Genomic DNA, 13,105 nt, shown 5'->3' with positions numbered 1-13,105 from the left:
GGAAAGGTGGGTGTGAGGGAACGGTGACCCCGTGCTTGGGGCTTAGGGCTGAGTCAGATGTCCTTTGTCCCTTCCCTCTGCTTCCCCCTTGTGCCTTCCTCCTGACCCTCCCTTCTCCCTACCTTTTCTCATTTCTCCTATTTACCTCCCCACACAATTTCTAGCCCTCAAAGCTTCCATCCCTGCTTGGGGCCTGAGTCTAACCTCCTACTAGGACCACCTGTGACTAACTGTCCCCGGTTCTGATGGTGTCTGATCAGAGCGGCCTCCCTGGCACCACATGCACTTAGCAAAGGCATCTTCTAGTCCAAGGATCGCTGACTGCTCAGCCAGCACACAGTTGTCAGGAGCCACCCTCTCCTTCTCCAGCTTCCCCTGGGTCTTGGCAAGCAAATGGTTCAATGGTTAGTGGCCACCCAGCAGGCTACTTAGGGCTCGTACAGTTTTGAAAGGTACAGACCTTTCTTCCTATCTTGACACCCTTTTTTATTTTTAAAAATCTTTTAAATTAATTCTTCTTGGAGTATGGTTGATTTACAATGCTGTGTTAGTTTTAGGTATACAGTAAAGTGAATCAGTTATGTATATATATATCTCCACTCTTTTATAGTTTCTTTTCCCATATAGGTCAATATAGAGTATTGAGTAGAGTTCTCTGGGCTACACAGCAGGTTCTTACTAGTTATTTATTTTTATATATGCATATGTACTAAGTCACTTGATTTATGTCTGACTCTTTGCAACCCCATGGACTGTAGCCCGCCAGGCTCCTCTGTCCATGGGATTCTCCAGGCAAGAACACTAACGTGGGTTGCCATGCCTGTTTCCAGGGTATCTTTCCAGCCAAGAGATCGAACCCATGTCTCTTACGTCTCCTGGATTGGCAGGCAAGTTCTTTCCCACTAGTGCCACCTGGGAAGCCCCGTTTTTATATGTAGTAGTATGTATATGTAAATCTCAAACTCCCAATTTATCCCTCCCCGCTTCCCCTTTAGTAACCACGAGAAAAATATGGAGTGCTTCATAAATTTGCATATCATCCTTGAGCAGGGGCCATACTAATCTTCTCTGTATGGTTCCAACTTTAGTATATGTGCTCCTAAAGCGAGCACTATCCTCTCTTTTTTAATCCACAATTGCTGTTATCTTTCTTTTACTTCTCCAGAATTAACTTCAAAATCTAAATGTTTTGCTTGGCTATCCTGTTATTTAGCCCTTTTGGCTTATTATTTAGATAAAAACATTCATCCTGAAACACAGGAATAAGACAAGTGTGCTTACCTGGTGTATCAAATAAAACTCACCCATTTAATTCAGTCATTTGGCACAAAGGAGGCTCCTGTTTCCTCCAGTTTTTCAGTCTCTCTAGGATGCTAATTGTTTTTCTTTTGATAGTCTTATAATCTTGGCCTGAAGTCTAAAATCTGGCCTGCTGGGCTATGTGTCAGATTTGTAAATTAGAGGACATCTGTTTTGAATTTTAACCATCTTTAATTTTCTTTCAAGCTCTCTCTTCCCTTATTCATTTCCCGTTCAGTTGTAAGGGTCAGACTTTGCTAGATGCTTTAGACAAAAGTGTGGATCTCTCTGCTTTGTGGGGCACAGATTAAAATTACTGAAGCTAAATGGTCACAATGAAGGCTATTCAGAGAAGAGATGTTGGGAGAGAAGCCTTAGCAACCATCCCAGAGAGGATGAGCAGCTAATACAAAAAGGGGGCAGTCCACACCAGTCTTTTGAGGTTCCCACTGAATACTTATGATCGATTAGGAGACTGATGGAGAGGGTTGAAATGGATGAAGTATTCTGAATTGAGGGAGAGGCTGAGCTGGTGATGGTGGTGGCAATATTTGAAGAGCACGGTGACCTTTTATCTCTTAACATTTTTTTCTCTTTTTTTCCATAGAAAAATAATAAAGGGAGGAGAAATGAATTTTTCTAATGCAGACCCATATTTGGACAGGGAGACCCCCTTTTTTTCTCCTATCTACATATCTCTTAAATTCTTCTTTTCATGAGGAAGTTATCTATTGCTAATTGGATTGGGCCTACTTTATTAAGAACCATTTTTCCTGTTGGAATGCCTTAATGTAACACCCTGTATAACAAGTTTTTCCTTTATACAAACCCTTTTCACACATATAATCTCACAGAGAGTCAATTGGCCCCTTGTAACTTTGCATGTGTAGAGGCAAGAAAGAATGGACAGACTGTTGGCCAGAATACACGTCTGAGCTTTTACATCTGATGCACACGCCAGTCACCATTGGAAGAAACGAGCAGGCTAGCTGTGCAGAGAATATAAAGTGGCTCCCCCAAACCCCAGCTGTAGAAGCTCTAAACTGAATTCTGAAACTGCACCGTGAAAATTAGCTAACAGTGACTCTGCTTGCACACAGATGACAAAGCATCCCTTCGTGACGCTGGCTTTGGGTTTCTTGGATGTTGCCATGTGTAGGCTGTTGCTAGGTGTAAATGCTGTTTTTAAAATGGAATATGTAGATAGCAGTGGTTTTCAACTGGGGGTGATTTCTGTCTCTAAGGGAACATTTAGCAATGTCTGGAGACATTCTTGGTTAGTACAACTGAGGGGGAGGGTTGCCACTAGCATCTGGTGCATAGAGGCCGGGGAAGTGGGAAGTATTTCTAGAGTACACGGGATAGCTCCACAACCAAGACTTAACCAAATGTCAATAACACCAAAATTAGACATGCTGGTATTATAGGCATCTATGCTAGATGTTGAACCAGGCAACAATAGATTTTAATATGCTAAATCAAAAGTATGGCGTTGAGAGAAAAGGGCACTTGCTACCTGTCTTCCTTGAATGAACAGCTATTGTTGAGATGACCATCTTGGCCAGAAAATATTCTCTGTGTGGAATGGGCAAAGAGGTGCTTCGTATGGGCTCCCCTTCTGCTCCATCTTTTCTTGGTTATCAGCATGCTTTTCCATGTGCATGTGGTCACTCAAGCTAGACATCTCTGGGTTTTCATTCACTCTTTTCCTCTTCTCCTCAGCCCACCTCTCACCAGTAATCGATTCTTTCTAGTTCCAAGCTGTCTCACCATGGAGGGAGCTGACTGCTAAGGCTCCAGCAATAGCATCCTGGTCACCCTCTCTTTTGCCAGCCAAATCCATTCAGGGCTCCACCATGTCAGCCACTTCCTCACCCATCTAGTCCTTTAGTGAAGAAATATTGAATGCCCTCTATCTACTAATTACTGTTAGAAGCAGAGTTCATCCTCTGGGTAAAAATCTTCCCAGGTCACCATGTTGCTTACAGAACAAACTCCTTGCTTCTCTGTGACTGTGCCTCTGACCTAACTTTTTCTGTGCTTCACTGGTGTATTCACTCCAGTCACATTGAACCAATCGCTTTTCCTCAGTCTGGGTCACACACTCTTAAACCCTTTTATCTTTGTACATGAGGAGTGTCCTTTGTATCTGGAGTGCCCTTTCAACCCTTATTTGGGAACTTTCATTCATCCTGTGCAACATGATCTGGTACCTACACAGATGCCTGGCTCATGGGAGCTACTCAACAAGTATGGAATGAATTTAAATTTCATCTTCTTTGTGAAACATTCTTCATTTCCCTGGCTGTATGTCTCTCCTGCGCCACAGCCTGCTATACCCGCTTCCACGAACGCCTCACATGCACTGACTGTGCACCCTTTGAGGAATGGTGTTTCATGTCTTACGTCTTGTCCTGTGTCTCTTGGGACCTTCAGGCTCTGTGCCATGCTGGACATAAAGTGGATCCTTGTGACTAAATCTTCATTATTTTGTGAGGTTGGCTTCTGTGTTTCTGGAATGCTATTTCAGACTGAAAATGATATGCATCATTTGTTAACCCCCCAAACTCACAAAATCTGATGTTAGTCTTAAATGTGTCCTGCCCCTTCTCCAGAACTGAAAACCTTCCAATGCATAGAATCTGAAATTTTAGTCCATCTTTTATCATTTAGTTACTATGTAACTTTGGGAAGAGATTTAACCAGTCTCTGAGCCTTTGTTTCTTCCTCTATAAAATAGGAATAATGATAATTGCCCTTCTCAACTTGCAGAGTGATCATGAGGATCAAATGAGATGATGAATTCGAAAGTATTGTGTAACTTCTATGGTCATAAAACTTTTCCAAGTGTCTCTCTATTCAAAATGTGACAAATATAATAAAACACCTCCCTCAATCTTGCATGGTCTAGACTTCTTGAAAGGACCAGATTTATCATATCCATTCTCTCCCTTCAACTCCAGGCATCCTATTTTATGCCCATCCATACCACTGGCAGATCACTCACTACAATCATCAGTAATTTTTAAATTGCCAATACCTGTGGACACTTATCTGTTCTTTCTTCATTTGACCTGACTCTAGTCTGCCTCTGCCTGAGACGTTCTCTGCACTGGGGCCAGAACAAGCTTCCTGAAATATGGATTCTGATCATATCCTAATACGTAAAAATCCTACCAGGACTCCTCACAGCCTCCAGGATAAAATTTAAACTCCTTAAGAAGGTCTGTCATGTCCTGCACCATCTGGTCCTTGCATATTACTTCATCAGTATTACCTAGTATTGATGCTAGCCAGACAGAATGACTTCTGTTTCCAGAAAGTGCTGTGCTCTTCCACATACTGCCCCAAAGCCAGCCTGGTGTAATCTGGTCATCTTTCAAGACTTGGTTCCAAATGTCAGCTCTTCTGGGAAGCATTTCCTGATTTCAGCTTCCTCTCCATTCCATGCAGAAGTAGGTACCCCAATCTGTGTTCCCCAAACTCCCTGACACAATCATAATTGGCATAATCTTCCCACTATTCTATAATTATCCACTTATTATCTACCTACTCTCTGGACAGTGAGCTCTTTGGATAAAGGAATATGTTTTCTCTCTATATATGTCTAGCCATTGAAAGAATTCCTGGCATAGAGTAAGTAATGATTTAAATGTTTGTTAAATAAATAAACAAATTCTATTGGAAAAGACTTTGATGCTGGGAGGGATTGGGGGCAGGAGGAGAAGGGGACGACAGAGGATGAGATGGCTGGATGGCATCACTGACTCGATGAATGTGAATCTGAGTGAACTCCGGGAGTTGGTGATGGACAGGGAGGCCTGGCGTGCTGCAATTCATGGGGTCGCAAAGAGTCGGACATGACTGAGCAACTGAACTGAACTGACTGAACTGATAAACATTATTATTTGTACTACATTCTTATTTCTTTACTGTATTTTCTGCACTTGAAAAAATTGTTTTGGTTAATTCTGGTTTTTACTGATTTAGAAAAATTCTGGCAAATGTCATAATTTATTCAGAAATTACTCTATGTTGAGATAGTGAGTTTGGCTTTCTTTGGAAACTTTGATGCCTACAAAAAAAAGCATAGCCTTTGGTACTATGCCTTCATGGGTTCGCAGCAGATCCTGAGGTCCCCAGGAATTCCTGCTCACCTGTCATTTCTGGCCTTGGTGGTTTCCAGTTGTCGGGTAAGGAGCTTGGAAATGGCAGTGAAGCTGTTGCTCATGCGGAAGATGTCTCTGCTCTGTGGGCCCAGGATGGAGGAGAAGGTGTCTGTGATGCTCTTGATCTCCAGCAGGAGAATATGATGAAACGAGTGCTCCATGCTGGCCAGCTGACTCACCAGGAACGGCAGGCAGCTCCTGGCTCTCTCCTGCAAGAACAATGGAGAACACATACAATCGCTGGTGGGGATGAAAACGGGTGCGGCCACTAAGGAAAACAATATGGCTGTTCCTCCAAAAACAGAACTACCTTATGATCCATTAATTCCATTTCTGGGAATCTATTCAAAGGAAAAAAATAATTGTCTCAAAGAGATACCAGCACAGCCATGTTTGCAGAAGCATCACTTGCAACAGCCAAGGCACAGAAGTAACCTAAGTGTCCACTGACAGATGAATGGGTAAAGACAATACGGCACACATGCATGGAATGAAAAATTATCCAGCCACAAAAAAGAAGGAAATCCCACCATCTGTGACAACATAGATGAATCTGGAGGGCATTATGCCAAGTGAAACAAGTCAGACAGAGAAAACACAATTACTTATTGATATCTCTTATATATAGAATCTTTAAAAAAAAAGAAGTCAAACTCATAGAAACAGAGACCAGAAAAGTGGTTGCCAATGGCTAGTGGGTGAGGGAAATGAGTAAAAGTTGGTAAGGGGTACAAACTTTCAGTTATAAGATGAATAGGGGTTTGAGAGGCTAATGCATAACATGGTGACCACAGTTGCTAACATGGTATCATGGAACTGAAATTTGCTAAAATATATGGGATAATGGATGTGTTAGTTAAATTGATGGGAGGAATCCTTTGATATACATATATGTATATCAAATCATCATGCTGTATACTTTAAATACTTATAATTTTACTTGTTAATCATACCTTAATAAAGCTGGCAGGGGGTAGGAGGGAGTGGAGAATGATGAAGAACTAAGGCCTGTATTTTAAAAGAAAGTCAGATTCTCATGTCCTGCAGATGACAGCTCTATGGGGAGTATACTCACAGAGCTAGCTGAAGTTAACAATGTTTCATTCATGATGCCTCTGAATTGGCTTCTTTGAGGTTTTAATTTTTTTCCTGATTCCCAGGACAATTTTTCAAAATTTTCCTGTTACTCCCTTCTTAAGAATATGTAGTCTCATGAGCCTATCTTGCCATGTCCGAATCTGTCAACCACCGCTAATGATCCGACCTCACATATCCACCCTTCCAGACTATAGTTCTTCCTGGGGCCAAGGTTCCATGCCAGTGACTCACTAACCCCACACGGACACAGGAGGCCTGATCAGCGGCACCCTCCAGCCATCCACCTGTCAGATGACGGCAGGCACCATACTGGTTTACCTCTTCTCCACAGGATATCTTTACTCATCTATTCACTTTAAGCTTCTGGCAGCATGTTACAGACTTATGTGCCTGGTTGAACGAATAGATTCTATTAGTTAACTTTAATCAAGTTAACTCTCACAATTGACTTAAATAGATTCCTTCAAAGAAACTGATGATGAAAGACAATATGAATAACTTAGGTATGAATGAATAAGAAAATGGCTTAGCTGACAGGCCTCCTATACCTAGGAGAACTCATCAGGCATATTATGGGCTGACAAGTTTTAATCCAACATGACTGGAAGAGAGCCATAAAAATTCAAAATTATCTAGAAGGTTATTTGAAATGTAGATTTGTGCCCAACATAAATAATGATATACCATTAATAATTTAAAATACGCTTATTTCATCTTTAACTGCTCTTTTAAAATCTTATTTTTTTACTTAAAAAAATTAATTTATTCTTTAATTGAAGGGTAATTGCTTTATAGAATTTTGCTGTTTTCTGTCAAACAGCAACATGAATCAGCCATAGGTATAAATATGTCCCCTCCCTCTCGAACTTCCCTCCCATCTCCCTCCCCATCCCATCTCTTATGTATTTAAAAATATTTTTATAATGGTAGTTTAATAGACTATATGTATAATGATAAGCAAATATATGTCAGAGATTGATGCTCAAAATCCTTTTAAGTGGTAGGTGTACAGGTCTAAATTAACTCTTCCAGCTAGGAATTTCCCTGTCTCCTTTGTTACAGCATTTTGAGCCTTCATTTCTTTCAAGACATGACTCCTGTCTCCTTCATGAAGCCATACGCAGGGACCCCTTCTGTCTCAATTTTCAATCGCTGTATTACAAATTCTTTTTTAAAAATCTTGATGGGCTTCCCTGATAGCTCAGTTGGTAAAGAATCCGCCTGCAATGTGGGAAACCTGGGTTCAATCCCTGGGTTGGGGAGATCCTCTGGAGAAGGGAAAGGCTACCCACTCCAGTAATCTGGCCTAGAGAATGCCATGGACTGTATAGTACATGAGGTTGCAAAGAGTCGGACACGACTGAGTGACTTTCACTTTCACTTTAATACTTGGTTTCATTTGATATTTTTGTTTACTCATGATTTTTTTTGCATCACCAGATCAGTACTGTAAGTCTATAATATGCCTGTGCTAGACTTGCGCCTGTCCAGGCCTTGTGCTCTGTTAACAGGCACAGGTTTAATTCTTACCATTACCCTAGGACATGACTGAAGCAACTTTGCATGCATGCATGCACTGGAGAAGGAAATGGCGGCCCACTCCAGTATTCTTGCCTGGAGAATCCCAGGGACAGGGAAGCCTGGTGGGCTGCCGTCTTATGGGGTCACACAGAGTCGGACATGACTGAAGTGACTTAGCAGCAGCAGCAGCAGCATTACCCTAGGTCACTTGAGTGGTAAAGAACCCGCCTGCCAATGCAGGAGACCTAAGAGATGTGGGTTCAATTCCTGGGTCAGGAAGATTGCCTGCAGGAGGGCATGGCAACCCACTCCAGAATTCTTGCCTGGATTATCCCATGGACAGAGGAGCCTGGCCGGCTACAGTCCTTGGGGTCGCAAAGTGCCAGTCACGACTGAAGCAACTGAGCATGCACAGACACTAGGTGGCAAAGGTGAATGAAAAGCAGTCTCTGCCTTTAAGGGGCCCGCAATCTGCCCTTCCATGTATAATTTCCTAATGGTTAAATGTACCACTCAATTCTCCTAAAGGTGCCACTTCTCATACATCAATCAACCTGGCACAGAACTGAGCCTGTAGCATCTACACTCTGCGTATGTCTCAGTTCACTGATTTAAGTAAACCTTGTATTCCAAGACACGTATGTGTGTGTGTGTTAGTCACTCAGTCGTGTTTGACTCTTTGCGACCCCATGGACTGTAGCCAACCAGGCTCCTCTGTCCGTGGAATTCTCCAGTCAAGAATACTGGAGTGGATAGACATTCCTTTCTCCAGGGAATCTTCCTGATCCAGGGATTGAACCCAGGTCTCCTGCATTGCAGGCAGATTCTTTACATCTGAGTCACCAGGGAAGCTCTCAATGCCAAGATATGACTTTACAAATAAATTATGTGTTTGCAAAGGCATTCTGTGCTTTACAAGAAATACTTAGTACAGAACAGATTTCAGTAGTGAATATTCCTAATTTTTAGTACTTAACTTGGTTTTCCAAGATTCCATGTATAATTGCATTGGAATACATCTCTTGGAGAAGGAGGTACTTGCCAATCAACTCCTTAATAACTATTTGTTAAGAACCTCTGTTAGTTGATCAGTCATGTCTTTGCAATCCCACAGACTGTGGCTCACCAGGCTGCTCTGCCTATGGATTTCACATGTAAGAATACTGGAGTGGGTTGCCATTCCCTTCTCCAGGGGATCTTCCAACCCAGGGACTGAACCCAGTTCTCCTGCACTGAAGGCAGATTCTTTTTTTTTTTTTTAATATTTATTTATTTTGCTGCTCTGGGTCTTAGTTGCAGCATGTGTGATCCAGTACCCTGATCAGGGATCAAACCCAGGCCCCCTGCATTGGGAGTGCACAGCCTTATTCACTGGACCACCAGGAAGTCCTGCAGGCAGATTCTTTACTATTTCAGCCACCAGGGAAGCCCTAGGGCACAGTGCTCTGTGGGACTGAGACACATTTCTGTGAGCTGGATAGCTAACTGAAGAGATATTCACTGAAGGATAACAATATTAGATGAATGAAACATAAACACCATTGGGACAAGTTCCTGATAGCCTATTTTATGCTTTGGCTCATGAAATTGCTAGGGAACAGAAGGGAAACTTAAGTACTCTTTTTGAGTCTAATATTTTTTTCAATATAGATGCTTTCATTCATGCAAGGGTTCTGTATGTGAATTCACAGTGTACGATTTATCACAGGGATGTTTTCCCTTCCTCATTTAAAGGCAAAAGCTGGATGTCGGGGTCCATACCATGTACCAGACACTGTTTTAGAAACTAGGAATACAGCACTGAAGAAAAAACGGTAAAAACTTTGCCACAATAATGAGGCAGATAATAAACAAAATGTATGTGTAAAATACAGTGTGTGTTGGATGCAGAATGTGCCTCAAAGGAAAAAAGAACAGAACGGGGAGACCGAGGGAGGGGAGTTAATGTCAAACAGTAGAGTCAGGTCAGATTTCACAGAGAATATGACGTGTGAATTCAACAGGTTTTAGGATCTAAACGCAACATTCTCAATAGCCACAGAAAACAATTACAGTAAAACATATCTTGATTGACCCCAGGGAGGTCAGGAGAGATAAGAACTGGGACACAGGAGATGGGACAGTTTACAACAGAGTGCAGTTTCAAATTTCAGGCAACGTCCTCTGCTTCAGCTTCAGGTTCTTTTTCAGCAACTTTTTAAAAGTCAGTCTACAAACATTTCACTTGCTTATCTAAGAGGTGTCCTTATGGTTCATTAAGAGACCTTTTTTGAAAGCACATGTCTTCCTAAAGGTGAGGATGGCCGAAATCAACACAATGCTGGATGACTTTCTGGCAGCCAAACTGAGCTGAAGGGAAAATTAATCACAGCGCGGGAAGAAGAAAAGTTATAACTGCTCTGGAACTCACACATGAAACCACGCCAACCTCCCGTCGTTTGCTCTGAAACCTTGGAGCACGTCCACGTACCTCACAGGGGTAACAGATGTGACTTTGGATTAGAAAGTGTGAGGTTAGGGTAAGAAGTAGGCTAGGGGATTCTGATTTCTTTCTTGGCACCACGATATTTCGTCTCTGGGGGCCAGTGACTGCATTTTTCTGCTTTCAGTCATCCTGCCATGGGACAGGGTCAACAGCACCTGTGTGCTTTAATGGCAGGCCTGACCTCATCCCTTCTGACATAAACTGATGATTTAATATTAAAACAATAATAGCTGACCCACCGAGAGCACTTAATCTAAGCACCAAACCTATTCTATATGCTTTTTAGGTATTTATTCATGTAATCCTCCCAACAACACTGTGAAGTAAGTACTGCAATCGCTTCCATTGTATAAGAGGGAAACTGAGGCACAGATGGAGGACTAGTCAGTCCAGGTCACATTGCCCCCCGGATCTCTAAAGCTGTGTTTTCACTGGCTATGCCTCCACCCCTCCTATCCCAAACCCCAAACTCCCCACTTCTTTTTCCTATATCTTATACATATGATCCTTTTCACTTTATATTGATTTAGCAGTATAAATATCATAAATACCCTATAAATACAGAATGGAACAGCAAGTCTTAAACTTTTTGGTCTTGGGAACTTTTTACTGTTTAAAAAATTACAGAAGACACCAAAGATTTTTTGTTTATCTGAGTTGTATCTATTGATATTTACCATCTATTTGGTTAAATAAAAGAAATTTCAAAAAATGTCTGGAGAGGTTTTTGACTGTTACAGTGGGGGGTGGGAGGGGATGAGTTGGTAGTGTCTACTGGGCAAAGGCTGGAGATGCTGCTGAACAACCCACAGTGCACAGGACAGCCCCCTCGAAACCAACAGTTATCTGGCTCAAAATACCAATAGTGCCAACCTGAGTTAAGTGAAACTGGCTTTTTGTTTTTTGGTTTGTTCCCTACAAACATGTAGTGGTAAAGAAAACAATGAAGAGTACACTTGGTCTTGATTTGTGCTAAGGCACTGGCAGCTTTACCCAACGTTGCTTTTGTCCTTTCAGTACAAATGTCAACCCAGTGGAAAGGTCGATGAGATGTGAGTATTAGTGTGAAAATAGCTTTGACCTCTCAGATCCCCTGAAGGGGTTTCAGAGGTCCTTGGACTGGACTGAGAATTGATGAACTAGAATCAAGGGTCAGCAAACTTTCTGTAAAGAACCAGAGAGCAAATATTTCTGGCTTTATGGGCCATGTGGTATCCGTTATGGGAAAACAGCTATAGACAATAAGTAAATGAATAGGTGTGGCTGGATCTGGCTCACAGGCAGTCATTTGCTGACCCCTGAACCAGATTATATGCTTGCAAAATTGCTTCGGCCATACCATTCATTTCTTGTGTTATTCATTTTGTCTGTAAAACACTGTTGCTGCTATCTCATAAACACTCTTCTGTTACTCTTTGTTAGGCTGCGTGCATATGTGCTCAGACACTCAGTCGTGTCTGACCCTTAACAACCCTGTGGACTGTAGCCCTCCAGGCTCCTCTATCCATGAGATTCTCCAGGCAAGAATACTGGAGTGGGTTGCCATTTCCTCCTCCAGGGGATCTTCTGGGCCCAGGGTTCGACCTTGCATCTCCTGGATTGGCAGGCAGATTCTTTACACTGAGCCACCTGGGAAGCCCTTTTGTTAGGAGTGAAAGTGAAGTCACTCAGTCGTGTCCGACTCTTTGCGACCCCATGGACTGTAGCCTCTGTAGCCTACCAGGCTCCTCTGTCCATGGGATTTTCCAGGCAATAGTACTGGAGTGGATTGCCATTTCCTTCCCCAGGGGATCTTCCCGACCCAGGGATAGAACCCAGGTCTCCCGCATTGTAGACAGACGCTTTACCATTTGAGCCACCAGGGAACAGAATGTAAATCAGAATGTGGCCAAAAATGAAAACATGGGAGCCTGGTTATGATGATGATAGCTCCCCTCTATTAAGCATCCACTATTTGCCAGGTACTTGGCATATTCTTCCCCACCTAACCCTCATGACAACGTTGCAAAATGGTAACAGGATGAAGATACTGGTAAGAGTGCCAATCATCTGATCCAGATTACACAAGATCTGCCTGACTTCAGAGCTTGAATATTCCCACTTTGGCTAGGCTGAAAAAGATGGCTTAGTGCAGCCTTGTGAGCTACCACCTTTCTCCCTCTCCCACCCACAGCAGGCATCACCAACTGATTATAGCATTCTCTGCTGAAACTTTCCAAGACCCTTTCTCAACATCACCCTCCCTGTGAGAGAGTCTCAACCCTGGCTGTATGTTATTAGAATCACCTGGGAAGCTGTTAGAACAATTTAAATGCCCAATAATTCCTCTCCCCTACTCTGTTTCTATTTAATTTCATTGTAATGGGTGGCGTCCAGGCATAGGAAGTTTTAAAACCTCCCAGATAATTCTAATATAACACCAGGGTTGAGAATCCCTAGTCGATATAGTCCCAAATCTGTGGAAATTTGAGAATTTGCTGATATAGGACATATAGATTTGGTCCTGAGATCCACATTTTTCTCTCTATCCTTT

At 42.4% G+C, this 13,105-nt stretch overlaps 1 protein-coding gene across 1 annotated transcript in view; it reads right to left on the bottom strand.

Annotated features, from left to right (window-relative positions):
* VEPH1 (ventricular zone expressed PH domain containing 1) overlaps positions 1 to 13,105 on the bottom strand; it is a 266,803-nt gene that overhangs the window by 128,075 nt on the left and 125,623 nt on the right. The window contains exon 7 of the mRNA XM_013965131.2: positions 5,457 to 5,677. Coding sequence (XP_013820585.2) covers positions 5,457 to 5,677 — 221 coding nt within the window. The remainder of the gene's footprint in view (positions 1 to 5,456; positions 5,678 to 13,105) is intronic.

Source organism: Capra hircus, chromosome 1, assembly GCF_001704415.2.
Source record: "Capra hircus breed San Clemente chromosome 1, ASM170441v1, whole genome shotgun sequence".
Classification (NCBI taxonomy): Eukaryota; Metazoa; Chordata; class Mammalia; order Artiodactyla; family Bovidae; genus Capra; species Capra hircus.
The sequence above is the reverse complement of the archived record's forward strand: the minus strand, read 5'-3'. Positions and strand labels throughout refer to the sequence as shown.